The 18122-nt window shown below is 35.1% G+C and overlaps 1 protein-coding gene and 1 long non-coding RNA gene across 4 annotated transcripts; one reads left to right on the forward strand and one right to left on the reverse strand.

Moving 5' to 3' along the window:
- Positions 1 to 1999: 1999 nt before the first annotated feature.
- LOC128285117 (uncharacterized) lies at positions 2000 to 10077 on the reverse strand. The gene is made up of 3 exons (XR_008275530.1): positions 9911 to 10077; positions 8955 to 8996; positions 2000 to 2240 (listed from the first exon to the last, which is right to left on the reverse strand). It is a non-coding gene; the product is annotated as an uncharacterized LOC128285117 (long non-coding RNA).
- A 2349-nt stretch (positions 10078 to 12426) lies between these two features.
- Positions 12427 to 15102, forward strand: LOC108459520 (protein CELLULOSE SYNTHASE INTERACTIVE 1-like). Of its 3 annotated transcripts, none has more exons than XM_017758906.2 (2): positions 12427 to 12726; positions 13233 to 15102. In XM_017758906.2, exon 2 carries the CDS (start codon positions 13310 to 13312, stop codon positions 14966 to 14968), a length of 1659 nt encoding a protein of 552 aa, XP_017614395.1. In that variant the 5' UTR covers positions 12427 to 12726; positions 13233 to 13309; the 3' UTR covers positions 14969 to 15102. The 3 variants fall into 3 exon arrangements, with proteins under 3 accessions (XP_017614395.1, XP_052879288.1, XP_052879289.1); XM_053023328.1 differs by lacking the exon at positions 12427 to 12726 and adding an exon at positions 12791 to 13078; XM_053023329.1 differs by lacking the exon at positions 12427 to 12726 and adding an exon at positions 12791 to 13059.
- The last annotated feature ends 3020 nt before the right edge of the window (positions 15103 to 18122 follow it).

Consider the following 18122-nt stretch of genomic DNA (forward strand, 5'->3'; position numbering starts at 1 on the left):
GAAGCAATTGAGTATTTGAGGAGTTTCAGTGGGAGAGTTTTCAAATCCCCTACTCTGTTTGAAGACATGGTCAAGTGCATTCTTCTTTGTAACTATTAGTATGTACTTTCATATATTATCCCTTTATCACCATTGAATTTTTTGCACTGTCCTTAACCTATTTGATATAATGCCGCTATATACACCTGGGGCCAAATTTAAATAAGCGCACCCCCTGCATTCTATAGGTTTTCAAGAACTTTGAGCATGGCTAAAGCACCTTGTGAGCTTCAGTTTGAAATTCAACACCAAATTTCTAGTTCAAAAGCTGCTGAAGATGATTTCATTCTTAAAACGCCCGTAGGGAAGGAGTCAAAGAGAAATTTGAGGGTGTCTAAAGTTTTCGTGCGTTTAGAAAGCAAATTCACAGAGTCCACAAGTAGATAATTCAACGTCAGAGTCTAAAGAAGAAAAAGAGGAAACATATAATTCAGCGTCAGAGTCTAAAGAAGAAAAAGAGGAAACATTAACACTACTTTAATCATAAATAGCAATATTTTCTATTTTCAAAAAAAGAACAGAAGAAAATACAAAGTAGAGGTGAGACTGCTTCCTTTGGTGTCGCCTGTCAGGTAGGCACTTTTGGTGCTGCCTGTCAGGTAAACACCATCAATTTTTGGGTTGTGTTGGGTTATATGGGTTATTTTGGTGCTACCTATTAGTTATCGCCTCCATCAATATAATATTATTTTTGGTTAACTGATTTTTGTCATTGTCAGAAAAAATACGTGGTGCCGCCTCTGCACCACCCTTCATCCCCCAAAACAACCCATTCCCATAATTAATCGGGGAGGGATACTATTTTCGAATTTTTTATTTTATTTTATAATATTTGGGTAAAAAATCCTTATAAATCTCTAAAATTTAATTTGATGTTGTAAATAATATATGAAATAATCTTAAAAAAGTAATATATTTACAAAACCCTAGACTTTTTCTTAAAATAAAAAACAAAAAAGCTGCCTTCTTGGATTTGTGGAGCACCCACTTCTTTTGCAGTTTTCTATACAATTGATTGAGTTCTTGCAATTTAATTTTAAAATTTTAAAATTTTAATCGATTTAATCACATCCACTCAATATGATAAAGTTTATTCAATTAAATCTATTTTAATTTTAACTTTGCTTTGATTTCCTTCCAAATATAATAAAAATTTATTTAAATTTCAATTAAAATTAATGAAAATTATAACCAATAAACTATCAACTTAATTCGATTTAGTAAAAATTATTAACAAATAAATTTGAATCGAGTTTTATTCATAAAAAAAAAAACGAGTTGGTGGGTATATACGAACAAAATTGGAAAACAATAAGAAAAGACAAAAAGAAGAAATTAAAGGAGAAAATGGAGAGGCAAATTCTTGAGTTTTATGGAATAGTCGACAAACGACAGCATCACATCGTGGCTAAACCGACGCTAAAGCCTACCACGCACTATTCACTTTTAAGCATCCTAAGCAAGTTTTTTTTCTTTTTAAATAAAAATTAATCTTAAAATTTTAAAAAATTTTCATTACATGCCTAATTTTTTTAGTCCAATTTAATTTATTTTTATCCCAAATTACGATTCCAACCAATAAAAACTGTAGCACCCCAAACCAGGCTCAAAAGTTATGGCCAGATCCGGCATGCCACATCAAAACGTCAAAAAAAATTTCCATTCTAAGTCCGAAAATCGTACTTGATGTTCAAAAGATTAATTCATTAAGGGTTAAAGTGAAAGGAAGTCATGCACCGTAGGAAACCGAAAAGAGGTGGTGAGTCCATCGGATCGCTTAAGTACCAAGCTCCTTCGGATCCAATCCTAGACATGCATACCGCCATTGCCACACCTTAACGTCATGGATATTTCTAGGAAACCGATTTGATTAAGTCATTTTTAGGAAAAGTGATTAATTTTGGAAAATACTTTCATTGCGGAAGCTTTGCTTGTTGTCGTGTTATTTTGAAATCAACTGTTGTTTTTGAAAACGCGCCCTAAAGCTATCCAATTTCAACAGTTAAAATAAGTAATACCTATCTTAGTAATACATATTAAAACCATTAAAAATAATTAAGCGGCCTTATTACATTTAAAAACCCAAAACTTCAAACATAAATAAAAGGATGTCCAGTTCACCAGAAGAAAATCAAACTTTCAGAACGGGTGGCCACTCCGAATTCCCTCACAGCTCCAAGCCCACTATGGTTAGGGATTTCCTGCGTGGATGAAAATAAAAGGGTGAGTTTGGGGAAACTCAGTGTGTAAGGAAAACCCATTCAAAGCCCAAGTCAGCTCAAGCCTATTGGGCCTAAGCCCATTCAGGTAACAGTGGTATTGGGCCAGAGCCCTTTTCAGATTACAATAAACCGGGCCTTAGCCCTTATTCAGATAATAAGATGGCCCATAGGCCCATTTCAAAATACATGCAACATCAAGAAACATATGCAAGCCCATTTGGGAGACTACTCAACCCACCAACCACTACACTTCACCCGTACCAGCCATACACTCCATGTGGGAATAGCTCAACCCACCCAAATTTAACACTCCACATTTGCAGACCTTTGCTCAGCTTATCAAAAATTGAGGCAAAGCCTCCAAGACGTGGACAAGCCACTTTCAGTACTTCCTCCGTCAATATCCCAGTCCCATGCATCAGATAATAACATGGCATGCAGTAAATAACAACAGTCAAACATCAATTTAGGTTAATTTAACCCTAAGGGTATTTCGGTAATTTATCTACTAGGGGTAAAACTGTAAATTTTCCACTTTTAAAGGTATTTCAATAATTTATCTATTTTAGGGTTTTTCATGCATATTCCTACCTTTCACGTACTAATAGAATCACGTACCGAGGGTTCTTACCGAATTGGGCCGTTGGCCCATCATTCCAATTTTAGCCCATTAAGCCCAAAACTATCGACGGCACAGAAATCATGCACTTTGCAGTTCAAACATTGCAGCTTACCAAAAACATTAATCGATTTACCTCACGAGCATTCGCACACTCGCAAATCTACAAAATACCAGTTTTCGGCATTTCTGATTTTCGACTTTTGTCGATCTAGACTAAGAAAGAGGTGTTAGTTACACACTGCTTGCGATTTATATCTCATTTAAATCCACACAAGAACCGCCTACAATTGGATTACTAACACGTTAATCTAACTATTCGAATACAAACTACGTATTAACCTCTTACAATATTTGGCCAACCGCATCTACAGATCATAGTAAGCTTATAAGAAAACAATAAGCAACTCATTAACAAATTTTTGTCAATGTTTACCATATAATCATAATTTCACTGCAAGCTGTCTTCCTGAGCAATAGTCACTAAATCATTTATAACTAGAGCTACAAAACTCCAAATCAAGTTCCGTTAATTTTTCTTGAAAATAGACTCATATATCTTCTATCCATAAAATTTTCAGAATTTTTAGTTTAGCCAATCAATACCGGATTTTTCTCAAAGTTTCCCATATATCACTGTTTGACTAATCTGACCACTCTTCATTACGAATCAAATTTCTCATTGTACAGAATTCAAAATATGTTCTTGTTTATTTCATTAGAAACTAGACTCAATAAGCTTTAATTACATAATTTATTCAGCTTCTAATTCATCTCCCACAATTTATGGTGATTTTCCAAAGTCACATTACTGCTGCTGTCCCAAGCAGATTTATTACCAAATCACTCTTTCACACATAACTTGCATGCATGTTATTTAAACATGTATATCACCAATCAATCATCACATATCTATGATTTTACTTAAGTATAATCTTCATTTCATCATTTTAAAGCACAACATGTTGGCTGATTTTTCCCTTTAACATCTAAGGCACATGCATGCTCATTTGTTTGGCTCAACTTCACCTATCTTCCATTTTTCATCAAAAGAACATGAAACAACAACCATTTCCTTCATTTTAATTCATGACTAAATGCTCACAACACAACTAAAACCAAAATATACTTCAAGAGTTAAGGTAGAATCAAGAAAACTCATGAACCTCAAAATAGAAGCAAGGTACCAAGAACTTACCTTCAATTTTCCTCCTCCTAATGACCAAATACTCAAGAGCTTTCTCCTCTCCTTTCTCTTCTCTAACTTCAGCTATGATGAACAAAGATGGACAAAACTTTGTTCTTTTCACCCCTTTTTCTTTTAATAAAACTTCATATTTCATCCATTTAATTCTTTAATACAAAAGATATGAAATTCTTATCACGAAACATTTACCTAACCCATTATCATGAAACATTTACCTAACCCATTATCATGAAACATTTACCTAACCTATTATCATGAAACATTTACCTAACCTATTATCATGGAACATTTACCTAACCTATTATCATGAAACATTTACCTAACCTATTATCAATTTGTATCAATTTGTACCATAAATTATGGATATCAAGTGTACATTTTGTCTACAACAACATGATGGCTGGCCACTTCATGTAAAATGGGAGGTTTGTCATGCAAATCCTCCTATTTTGCACTCCTATTTATTTGGCCACTTCAATTTAGCCTATAGCATTTTCAAACATTTTCACATAGGTCCTATTTCACAATTTCACCCCATTTTTCTTATGGAACAAAAATTAACTAAAATTGTCGGGTTCTATCTTAAGTTTGGGCTTTCTAGAGGCCCACTAACATAATTAAACCTATGCTAACATTCACAGAATTCCCGAAAATTGGGGCGTTACAACTCTACCCTCCTTAAAGAAATTTCGTCCTCGAAATTTACCTAATCCAAACAGATGAGGGTATTGTTGTTGCATCCTCTCTTCTGGCTCCCAAACTCAGAAGTTTCCCCTTCCTTAACTTGTTGAAAGCGAGCGACCAAAGACTCATCGTTCAACTGTTTTTCCTTAATCGATCCACCCAGTTGGCCTCACTTGCAACTCACCAACAGACTTCCATCATCATATGACTCAGACGAGCAAACATTGCTCTCGGATCGATATGACTCACGACTTAGAGCATCGGCTACCACATTAGCCTTGCTTGGGTGATACTCGATCGAATAGTCATAATCCTTAAGCAACTCAATCCATCTCCTTTGCCTAAGGTTCAGCTCCTTCTAAGTCAACAAATACTTAAGGCTCTTATGGTCGTGTATATAATACACCTTTCTCCGTACAAGTAATGTCTCCAAATCTTAAGTGCAAATATTATCGCGCCAACTCTAAATCATGAGTCAAATAGTTTCCCTCATGAGGCTTAAGCTATCGTGATGCATATGCGACCACCTTACCCTCTTGCATTAACACGCAATCCAAACCCACGTGTGATGCGTCACTGCATACAAGAAAATCATTCCCGCACTCGGCTAAATTAACACAAGTGCTTCAATGAACTTTCTTCAACTTCTCAAAGCTTCCTCATTGTTTCTTAGTCCATACAAACGGTACTCCTTTCCTTATGTGTTTTGTCGAGGTGCCGCCATCACGAAAAACCTTCCACAAACCTTTTGTAGTATCCTGCCAGTCCTAGAAAACTCCATATTTCTGACACTGACCTAGGCGGCTTCCACTCCAAAATCGCTTCAATTTTCTGAGGGTCCACCTTAATCCACTCAGCAGAGACCACATGTCCTAAGAAGGTTACCTCCCTCAACCAAAATTCACACTTGCTGAACTTCACAAAGAGTTCCTTCTCCCTTAATACTTACAGCACTATACGGAGATGCTCATCATGTTTCATTTCAGTTTCAGAATATACCAGGATATCGTCAATAAAGACGACTACGAACTGATCTAAAAATGGTTGGAACACACGATTCATCAGATCCATAAATGATGCAAGAGCGTTCATCAGTCCAAATGGCATAACCAGAAACTCGTAATGACCATACCGAGTCCCGAATGCTATTTTATGGATATCTGCCTCCTTGACCCTTAACTGATGATATCCAGATCGAAGGTCGATCTTGGAAAATATAGAAGCTCCTCTAAGCTGGTCGAACAGATCATCAATCCTTGGTAGTGGATACTTATTCTTAATCTTCAGTTTGTTCAACTGGCGATAATCAATGCACATCCGCATCGTACCATCCTTCTTTTTCACGAATAGCACCAGTGCTCCCCATGGAGACATGCTTGGCCTAATGAAGTCCCTGTCCAACAACTCTTGAATTTGAGCCTTTAATTCCACTAACTCCTTCGGTGCCATCCTATACGGTGCGATGGACACAGGCGCCATTCCAGGCAACAAGTCTATTCCAAACTCAACTTCTCGATTCGGAGGCAATCCTGGAAGCTCCTCCAGAAAAACATCTTGGAACTCCTTTACGGTCCTAACCTTATCCACTGTCAGTCCCTCCTCTTCCGACTGACTTACAAATACCAATTAGGCCTCACAACCTTTCCGAATCCACTTTTCGGCTCTTAATGCCGACACCACATTGGACAAATAATCCCTTCTCTCACCTATCACCATAACCTCCTCATCCTTTGTAGTTCTTAACACCATTCGCTTAGCAAGACAATCCGAGTCGCCTTATGCTTAACAAGCCAATCCATTCCCGAATGAGGTCAAACTCTCCGAACGGTAACTCCATCAGATCTCCAGGAAAAACCTTGCCTTGAGTTTCAAAGGGTACATTCCTATACAGTTTGTCTACCCTAACCGAGTGACCCAAGGGACTTAGTACAGATACCCTACTCACAATCTCCTCAGAGCAGTCCAAGTTATCCATAATTCGTTCTGTGGCCTCCAACCAATATTTCGCCACATTCGAGGCTATACCAGACACGCCCCTAAAGATCTCCGTTTCGTTAATCCTGAAGTCATTCAGAAATAGATCCCTGAATTTCGTTGCCCGAACTTGCTCCGGCAACCCTTTCCAGAACACGAAGCATTGCCTGTGACAAGGAATCATCCTCGGCACCGCGGTCATGAGACTCTACCTTTGTTGCCGGTGGTACTGGTGCATCTGCAGCTGGCATATGTCCCGAAGACGAAGATATCGCTCGAGCCCTTCCTCGGCCACGTCCACGGCCACTTCCACGAGTAGCTCTTGTACTCATATCGTATTATCTTGATTACGAATTTTATGCATCAATTAATATTCTAGTGTTTATTACGGATGTTTTATGAATCGACAAAGAGTTCGAGTTTGTTTTCGCAGAATCAAGTCTAGCTACGCTTTCATCTCTTATCGATTTTCCTATGGTTTCAGATCATCCTATCTAGAGTATCCTAGCAGGATTTCAGTACAGACAGATAAGTCAGAAAAATATTCAGAAGAGTTCAGAGTAATACTTACATGCTTGGGCCGGAGATTTGGAATGCCACTTTCTAAATATCTAAATTTTGAAAATCGAGTTTTTCGCATTCTTTATAAAATTTTCGCTTTCGAAAATTTTTGTTTTAGTAAACCCATTCCACAGCCGAGTTGTTGCAACTAGGCTCTGATACCACTAAATGTAGCACCCCAAACCCGGTTCAAAAGTTATGGCCGGATCCGGCATGCCACATCAAAACGTAAAAAAAAATTTCCATTCTAAGTCCAGAAAATCGTACTTGATGTTCAAAGATTAATTCATTAAGGGTTAAAGTGAAAGGAAGTCATGCACCGGTAGGAAACCGGAAAAGAGGTGGTGAGTCCATCGGATTGCTTAAGTACCAAGCTCCTTCGGATCCAATCCTAGACATGCATACCGCCATTGCCACACCTTAACGTCATGGATATTTCTAGGAAACCGATTTGATTAAGTCATTTTAGGAAAAGTGATTAATTTTGGAAAATACTTTCATTGCGGAAGCTTTGCTTGTTGTCGTGTTATTTTGAAATCAACTGTTGTTTTTGAAAACGCGCCTAAAGCTATCCAATTTCAACAGTTAAAATAAGTAATACCTATCTTAGTAATACATATTAAAACCATTAAAAATAATTAAGCGGCCTTATTACATTTAAAACCCAAAAGTTCAAACATAAATAAAAGGATGTCCAGTTCACGTAAGAAAATCAAACTTTCGAGCGGGTGGCCACTCAAATTCCCTCACGACTCCAAGCCCACTATAGTTAGGGATTTCTGCGTGGATGAAAATAAAAGGGTGAGTTTGGGGAAACTCAGTGTAAGGAAAACCCATTCAAAGCCCAAGTCACTCAAGCCTATTGGGCCTAAGCCCATTCAGTAATAGTGGTATTGGGCGAGCCCTTTCAGATTATAATAAACGGGCCTTAGCCCTTATTCAGATAATGAAGATGGCCCATAGGCCCATTTCAAAATACATGCAACATCAAGAAACATATGCAAGCCCATTTGGGAGACTACTCAACCCACCAACCACTACACTTCACCCGTACCAGCCATACACTCCATGTGGGAATAGCTCAACCCACCCAAATTTAACACTCCACATTCTTGCCTTGTCTGCTCGCTTATCAATAAATTGAGGCAAAGCCTCCAAGACGTGGACAAGCCACTTTCAGATTCCTCCGTCAATATCCCATCCCATGCATCGATAATAACATGGCATGCAGTAAATAACAACAATCAAACATCAATTTAGGTTAATTTAACCCTAAGGGTATTTCGGTAATTTATCTACTAGGGTAAACGTAAATTTTCCACTTTTAAAGGTATTTCAATAATTTATCTATTTTAGGGTTTTCATGCATATTCCTACCTTTCACGTACTAATAGAATCACGCATCGAGGGTTCTTACTGAATTGGGCGTTGGCCCATCATTCCAATTTTAGCCCATTAAGCCCAAAACTATCGACGGCAACGGAAATCATGCACTTTGCAGTTCAAACATTGCAGCTTACCAAAAACATTAATCGATTTACCTCACGAGCATTCGCACACTCGCAAATCTACAAAATACCAGTTTTCGGCATTTCTGATTTTCGACTTTTGTCGATCTAGACTAAGAAAGAGGGTGTTAGTTACACACCTATTTGCGACGATATGCTGACGAAATCCACACAAGAACCGCCTACAATTGGATTACTAACACGTTAATCTAACTATTCGAATACAAACTACGTATTAACCTCTTACAATATTTGGCCAACCGCATCTACAGATCATAGTAAGCTTATAAGAAAACAATAAGCAACTCATTAACAAATTTTTGTCAATGTTTACTATATAATCATAATTTCACTGCAAGCTGTCTTCCTGAGCAATAGTCACTAAATCATTTATAACTAGAGCTACAAAACTCCAAATCAAGTTCCGTTAATTTTTCTTGAAAATAGACTCATATATCTTCTATCCATAAAATTTTCAGAATTTTTAGTTTAGCCAATCAATACCAGATTTTTCTCAAAGTTTCCCATATTTCACTGTTTGACTAATCTGACCACTCTTCATTACGAATCAAATTTCTCATTGTACAGAATTCAAAATATGTTCTTGTTTATTTCATTAGAAACTAGACTCAATAAGCTTTAATTACATAATTTATTCAGCTTCTAATTCATCTCCCACAATTTATGGTGATTTTCCAAAGTCACATTACTGCTGCTGTCCCAAGCAGATTTATTACCAAATCACTCTTTCACACATAACTTGCATGCATGTTATTTAAACATGTATATCACCAATCAATCATCACATATCTATGATTTTACTTAAGTATAATCTTCATTTCATCATTTTAAAGCACAACATGTTGGCTGATTTTTCCCTTTAACATCTAAGGCACATGCATGCTCATTTGTTTGGCTCAACTTCACCTATCTTCCATTTTTCATCAAAAGAACATGAAACAACAACCATTTCCTTCATTTTAATTCATGACTAAATGCTCACAACACAACTAAAACCAAAATATACTTCAAGAGTTAAGGTAGAATCAAGAAAACTCATGAACCTCAAAATAGAAGCAAGGTACCAAGAACTTACCTTCAATTTTCCTCCTCCTAATGACCAAATACTCAAGAGCTTTCTCCTCTCCTTTCTCTTCTCTAACTTCAGCTATGATGAACAAAGATGGACAAAACTTTGTTCTTTTCACCCCTTTTTCTTTTAATAAAACTTCATATTTCATCCATTTAATTCTTTAATACAAAAGACATGAAATTCTTATCATGAAACATTTACCTAACCCATTATCATGAAACATTTACCTAACCTATCATCATGAAACATTTACCTAACCTATTATCAATTTGTATCAATTTGTACCATAAATTATGGATATCAAGTGTACATTTTGTCTACAACAACATGATGGCTGGCCACTTCATGTAAAATGGGAGGTTTGTCATGCAAATCCTCCTATTTTGCACTCCTATTTATTTGGCCACTTCAATTTAGCCTATAGCATTTTCAAACATTTTCACATAGGTCCTATTTCACAATTTTACCCCCTTTTTCTTATGGAACAAAAATTAACTAAAATTGTCGGGTTCTATCTTAAGTTTGGGCTTTCTAGAGGCCCACTAACATAATTAAACCTATGCCAACATTCACAGAATTCCCGAAAATTGGGGCGTTACAAACACAATATGTAGTTTGTTTTTATTGGACATTATACAATTTTTAAATGAAATGAAATAAAATTGATAGTTTAAGTGTTTAAGTGTAAAAAATGGTATAATTTGAGGTTAATTTTATAATAAAGCCTGATTTAGTGAATATATATAGGTAAAATTTAAGTTTCACGATAATAGTCGATTGAGTTTTAGCTTGATTAGATGAATATTGTTGCAATGTAAAAGGACGTAGGTTCGAATGCGTTGAAGCGTATTATCCTTCTATTTATGGGTTAGAGAGAGATTATAGATAATTCTAGGCATTGTATCAAAAAGAGCATATATAATCGAACCTATAATAAAATTATTCAAAATTAAATTGAATTAGAGAAATCAAATTTTATATTTAGACAAAACTAATAGGATCGTTGTACATTTATTACTTAAATTAAATACATTTAAAAGTAATTTTGTAACTAATACTCTAAATATCTAAATAGGTAGGAATTTTTAAGGTTTAAATCTAAAATTAAATATTAATTAATGACTTATAACAATATAAACCCTTTGTCTTTTTAGGGGCAACTACATATCTCGAAAATGATTAATTTTCATGAACCGTAAAACAGATATGAATGATACCTTAATTATATAAAAGAAAAATTATGAAACCCTTGTCACAACTAGGTAACACATTCATCAATAAAACATAATAATTGCTAGACTTGTCTGTAGTAATGGTTAAAGTTATTATGGTCTGACATTTTGATGACATGAATTTAAATCCTATCATTCCCTCCTTTCCCATTAAAGAAAATAAAACAAAATAGGATAATTTTTTCCAACAAAAAGTCTTTATCGTCCCCACGTCACACAAGGCTGGGAATCCGAATTCGAGTATTCATGATTATCTGATTCGTTTTTTGCAGGTTAGGATAATATTTGTGTTCGGATCTATTTGACGTAAATTTGAAATCAATGCGAATAAATGGCCCAAATACTCATTATTCAAATCTGCATTACTTATTTAGATAATGGGTATGAATTGGATATCTAAATTCACTTATTACAAAATACTTATAATTGTAATTATACATAAACAACTTTAACATATTCAAATTCAATTTTTTAAATTTTAAAATTAAAAATTTCAAATATTCAAATATTTAACTAATTATAATATCTAATTTGAATTGAATTTAATTTATTATAATAAAAAACTTATAAATAATAAACGAATTTAAAATTTTAACAAATTGAAATTCAGATAATTTAATAAATACAAATACTTAATCGGCTGTGATTCTTTAAATCACATCAACTAAAACAAAACACAAATTCAAAATTTTCATCCAATCCCAACGGTCGAATCCTCTGATACCAGCCATAATCACAACCGTACAAGCCATCAAAGTTGCTCGACATTTAGAGATTCATGTCTGAAATATGAATAAACAAAGAGTTAGAAGCATGTTTGGTTTTTTTTAGTTAATATATAATTTCATCCCTAAACTTTTTCATTTGAGCCTAATTGATCTTTAAATTACTTTGGACCTAGTTAGTTTTTAAATTTATATTCTTTCAATCAGACTAGTATATCTATACACTAATATTATTAATTATACTGACGTGACACTACTACCCAATATAATGTTGTCATATAACAGTCTCTTAGTGTGTGACGTAGTATAGATAAATTAAAAAAAAAAAAAACACAAATCATGTTTGCCACTTGCGATTATGTGAGACCATCATGTGACACCAATAGATTAGTTAAAAACGTCAACAAAAAACTAACCGTGTGGACTATGGAGGGACTAATCTGATTGACGGAAGACAAATTCAAATACGGACTAAGCCAAAAAAAAAAATTTAAAATCAACTATGTAGAAATTTAGGGGCCAAATAATATATTATCCTTTTTTTAGTATCGTTGCTACAGTTCTGTCTGGTTCTGCTGTTATTAAGCTCAATACTTTAAATAAAAGGAAAAAAAAAAGTGTCTTTCATTTGTTTTCTTCCTGGGTTCTTTTTAGAAATATATATTGATCTGGTATTCATCTTCATAGTTTAAAACCCATTTTCTGAGAAAAAAGAAATGGTCTTTACAGTGGTCTGTTACTGATTCTTTGAAGCATTTTCTGGGAAAAAAAAAAGAAATTTGAGGATTCAGCTACACAGCCTCATTGCTTGTTAAGGTAAGAAAAGGACAAATCTTGGGAGTATCCGAGTCTCCAATTTGAGGTATATTTCTTTCCCAAAATTTATTGCTTTGAATTTTCTTAAGTTGGAAAAAAGAAATCACAGCTTTGGATAGTGACTCTCTCCAATGGCTTATCTTCTCTTTCAAAGGAAGTCCCTTTCTATAGTTCAAAAGTCTAAAAAATCTATTCTTGGGGTTAAAATTGGTATTGCAACTAAGAATCAAAAAAATCTTCACCTTTGGGTTTAAGATCTTTACCAAAATAAAGTTGGGATTTTGATCTTTTTCTTTTCCATTACCAATTTGCCCTTAAATTATATTCATTGATGGCTTCTTTATGAAACTGCAATCTTTCTTAGTAGTAAAAAAGTAAAGTATGTATCTTATAGTTTTGTAAGTATCAATGGATTTTTTTTTTTTAGTTGGCATTTAATGATCACTTGATAAAAGCATGAACTTATTTTTAGGTACTTATGTAAACAAGCTTTGTGTGATTTGCCAACTGCTACACTTGTTTTGATAAAAATATCATTTTTGGTTCATGTAGGTCCTTTGTGAAGCTTTCTATGAACCTCACTTGATGTTGCTTTGGTGTTCGGTTTTCGATTAATTCGGATTCAAAACATGGGAGAAGGTATTGGAAATGGGGTTTCGATCGATGTTCTATCGGCCGAGGAATCGTTGTCATATGCTCGAGAGCTTGTTCCTATGGCACTTGTTAAGGCAAGGGAGGTGAAGGGGTTTCTTAGTAGGTGGAAGATGATAGTTTCGAAATTGGAGCAGATTCCGTCGTGTTTATCGGACTTGTCGAGCCATCCGTTCTTTTCAAAGAACGGTCTTTGTAAGGAACAACTTCAGGCTGTGTCGATGACGGTAAAGGAAGCTATTGAATTGGCAGATTTATGTTTGAAGGAGAAGTATGCAGGTAAGCTTAAGATGCAGAGTGATCTCGATGCGTTATTGGGGAAATTGGATCTTAATTTACGGGATATCAGACTTCTTATCAAGACCGGTGTACTCGGTGAAGCTACATTGCCGGAATTGGAGACTGCAGGACGTTGTCGTATAAAGGAATTGTTTGCACGGCTTCAAATCGGGCACTTAGAAGCAAAGCATAAAGCTGTTGATACCCTTGTTGAGGTAATGAAAGAGGATGAAAAGAGTGTATTATCAGTTATCGGACGGATTAACGTAGCTGCTTTAGTTCAGTTGTTAACTGCAACTTCACCTCGTATACGAGAAAAGACGGTGACTGTAATCTGTTCGATTGCGGAATCCGGGAGTTGTGAGAGTTGGCTTGTTTCTGAAGGTGTTTTGCCACCTCTCATACGGCTTGTTGAATCTGGTAGCACAGTTGGTAAAGAGAAAGCAACAATTTCATTGCAAAGATTATCGATGAATGAAGAAACGGCCCGAGCAATCATTGGACATGGTGGTGTTCGACCATTGATCGAAATCTGCCAGATTGGAGACTCTGTTTTACAGACTGCAGCTGCTAGTACTTTAAAAAACATATCAGCTGTTCCCGAGGTTCGACAAATACTAGCCAAGGAAGGTATAATAAAGGTCATGATTAATCTCCTCGATTGCGGGATTTTGTTAGGTTCAAAAGAACATGCTGCCGAGTGTTTACAGAATCTTACAGCCAGCAATGAGAATCTGAGACGGTCTGTTATTTTGGAGGACGGAATTCGAAGCCTATTGGTATACCTCGATGGTCCTTTGCCACAAGAACCCGCAGTTGCAGCCTTGAGGAATTTGGTTTGCTCGGTTTCAACTGATGTCCTGATATCACACGATTTCCTCCCTCGGTTAGTTCACGTGCTTAAATCCGGATCATTAGGTGCACAACAAGCTGCTGCATCGACCATTTGCCGAGTTTGCACTTCGAGTGAAATGAAAAAACTGGTCGGCGAATCCGGCTGCATCACTCTTCTTGTTAGAATGCTCGAGGCTAAATCAAACAGCGCTCGAGAGGTAGCCGCTCAAGCCCTTTCCAGCTTGGTTACCGTCTCTCACAATTGCAGAGAATTCAAAAAGGATGATAAAACTGTGCCGAATCTGGTACAGTTGCTCGATCCAAGCCCTCAAAACACCGCAAAGAAGTACGCTGTTTCATGCCTATCGTCCCTTTCATCAAGTAAGAAATGCAAGAAGCTTATGATCTCATATGGATCAATCGGGTATCTCAAGAAGCTTTCGGAGATGGAAACCCCTGGAGCTAAGAAGCTACTCGAGAGATTAGAAAGAGGAAAACTTAGAAGCTTGTTCGTCCGAAAGTAATCGGAAGAAGAAAAAGGTCTCTCCTTTTTTGTATAATGAGATTTTCCATTTGTTTCTCTTTTTGTTCACCTCCTTTTCTTGCATGTAACATATAAGTTTCATTGTCTATATGAAACAAAACTAGTTCATAAATATATATATATATATATATATAACCACTCAAGCCTCCTAAGGTAATTGACTTGGGTTCCGATTTTGCAACTCTTGCTTCTAACACAAGGCAAGCCGATTCCTATTTCGTATTTTGAATATAATAAGGATGAGCAAAACTCAATTATTTGAAAAAATAATTTTTTTATTTTGAATTAGTCAAATCGAATTATTTATTCTTTTTTCAAATCAACTTGAATTTAATTAGGTTTTTGAGTTTGAGTCGAGTTGAATTTTATAATTCGAATAATTCAAATAATAAAATGATGTAAATACTCATTTGGATCCCTAAAAGTTTAAAGAATGTGCAAATTTTTCTCTCAAAAAATTACAAAAATTCAAATTAATCTTCAAATTTTGAGATATTTACAAAATATATTTTTCCAAAATTTTATAAATATATATTCAAAAATTAAAATTACTAAAATTTTAAAAATATATAAACAAATGCTAAATTATATATATATATATATATATATATATATAAAATCCTCAATGATAAATTTGAGACCTTAACCAAGTAAATTATCAAATCAAGTTTATCACAATAATTATTTTGTTTTTTTCTCTTATTTTCTTTTTAAAGAGTTTTTGAATTTACATTGTATTTATGTTCTTTAACTTGAAATTTAGTCATATTGTCAACAAGAATTCAATATGGTTAGTTTATTTTTTTTTAATTTAACTCAAACAAATTTTCGTCTCAATTTGAATATCATTTCACTTGACTTAAGTTGAAAAAGTTCAAATCGAATTAAGATGATAAAATAAGACTCATCAACTCAACTAATGTATTTTTTTTACTCGGTTTGACTCAATTCGATCAAATACTCACCCTTAGAAGAAAGAAACAATAGCATGACATAAGTGAATATATGGTCTGTGTAAGAGTAGTTAAAAGCATCAAGAATTTATAAAACCCCACACTTTCGTCAAGTTTAAACTTTGAATATTTGTATATATCCATATCAAAAAGTTTTTCGTTCACGAACCCATATTGTGAGCCCATACCTCTGCAAGTCAACACTCGTAATTAAGGAGGATCACTTTGTGAGTTGGGACACTTGCGAGCCTGAATCATCGAGACCACTTGGTTAGCATAAATAGAATATTTGTCACTGCGTCATATATATTTTTTCCTCAGACATGATAGCTCACGAGACCAATACGTGGGCAATGCGTGGCACCTCAAAAATTACCAGAGTTTAACACTAGGAAAAAAAATGGACAAGGCACCTTCTCTCCTAACAAGATTCTTTAACTCTCTTTTACTCACTTTTCTCGAAACTTTTTCTAGATACCTATACTCTAACCACCCTAATTATCTTATGCCTCTCTACCTTCCAGGTGAATCGTCTCAAACTGACACAACCTTTTCCGTATATAAATAAATCCTACGTTCTTACTAATTTTTATTATTATTATAATCATAGCTTGATTCTTGCTTTCTTTTTATGCATTTGCAGTGTGAAAAATAAAATAGAATAAAATAAATAAAAATAAAGAACACATAAATTTTACGTGGAAACCCTTTCGGGAAAAAAACCACGGGCGAGGAGAAGAAAATTCACTATGTCGAAAAATTTTTACTCAAATACAAGAGGAATAGACTATGTCTATTTATAGGCTTGCAAAGCCATATTCTAGTAGGATTGAAACACCTTATCCTAATCAATATAAAATAGATGGAGTTTAATAAGGTTTAAAACCTTATTCTAAAATAAAATAAAAGAAGTCTAGTTCTATATGGATTTTACTTTTATTTTATTTTCCATCGTATTTTATTTAAATAAGAATTTGGGTCACTTAATTCTAACAATCTCCACCTTGACACAAATTCTCAATGAACAAGTTCTTCATCGCGAACTTTCAATAAACAAGTTCTTCACCTCTTCCAAAAACCCCTTAAGGGTTTAACTTCAACAATGAACACCAACAAGTCTAAGCAATGCTCAAACTTGGTTATAGGAAGTGACTTAGTCATCATATCTGCAGGATTTTCATGAGTGCTAATTTTGCTCACAACAATATCACCACGAGCAATAATATCACGAACAAAATGATACGAATATCAATGTGTTTTGTTCTCTCATGAAACATTTGATCTTTTGTAAGAAAGATGGCACTCTGATTGTCACAAAATCTTGTGCTGATTTGAAGGTCTTCATTGAGTTCACTAAATAGTCCCTTCAACCAAATAGCTTCTTTACAAGCCTCAAGAATCGCCATGTACTCAACTTCGATTGGTAGACAAAGCGATGTAGTTTGCAAAGTGGCTTTCCAACTAATTGCACAACCTCCGATTGTAAAGACGTAACTCGTGAGAGATCTTCTTCTATCAAGGTCTCCAAGAAAATCAGCATCAACATACCCTATAACTCCATCTTTAGTTCTTCCAAACTGTAAGCAAACATTAGTAGTGCCTCGTAAGTATCTTAAAATCCATCGAATCGCTTTCCGGTGTTCTTTACGAGGATTCGCCATCTATCGCTAACTGCACCGACGCATATGATAAATCGGACGTGAACAAACCATAGCATACATGAGAGATCCTCTCGCACTAGAGTATGGAACATGTGACATGTACTCAATCTCATTATCGATTGAGGAGATAAGGCCGATGAAAGTCCGAAATGGGTGCTAAAGGAGTACTAACAGCTTAGCACTCGCATATTGAACTCAAAGAACTTTCTCAATGTACCCTTCCGACTTAGGTACAATTTACTTGCTTTTCTATCTCGAGAATCTCTATACCAAGTATCTTCTTTGCTGGTCCTAAATCTTTCATCTCAAATTCTTCACTTAGTTGGGCTTTAACCTTTCTTATCTCTCTTTATCTTTTCTCGCTATCAACATGTCATCAACATAAAGAAGTAGATACACAAAAGAACCATCACTTTTTTTCTTAAAGTAGACACAACTGTCAAAACTACTTCTTTTGAAATCATGAGAAGTCATAAAGGAATCAAACCTCTTGTACCACTTGTCTTGGTGATTGTTTCAA

Source organism: Gossypium arboreum, chromosome 12, assembly GCF_025698485.1.
Source record: "Gossypium arboreum isolate Shixiya-1 chromosome 12, ASM2569848v2, whole genome shotgun sequence".
NCBI lineage: Eukaryota > Viridiplantae > Streptophyta > Magnoliopsida > Malvales > Malvaceae > Gossypium > Gossypium arboreum.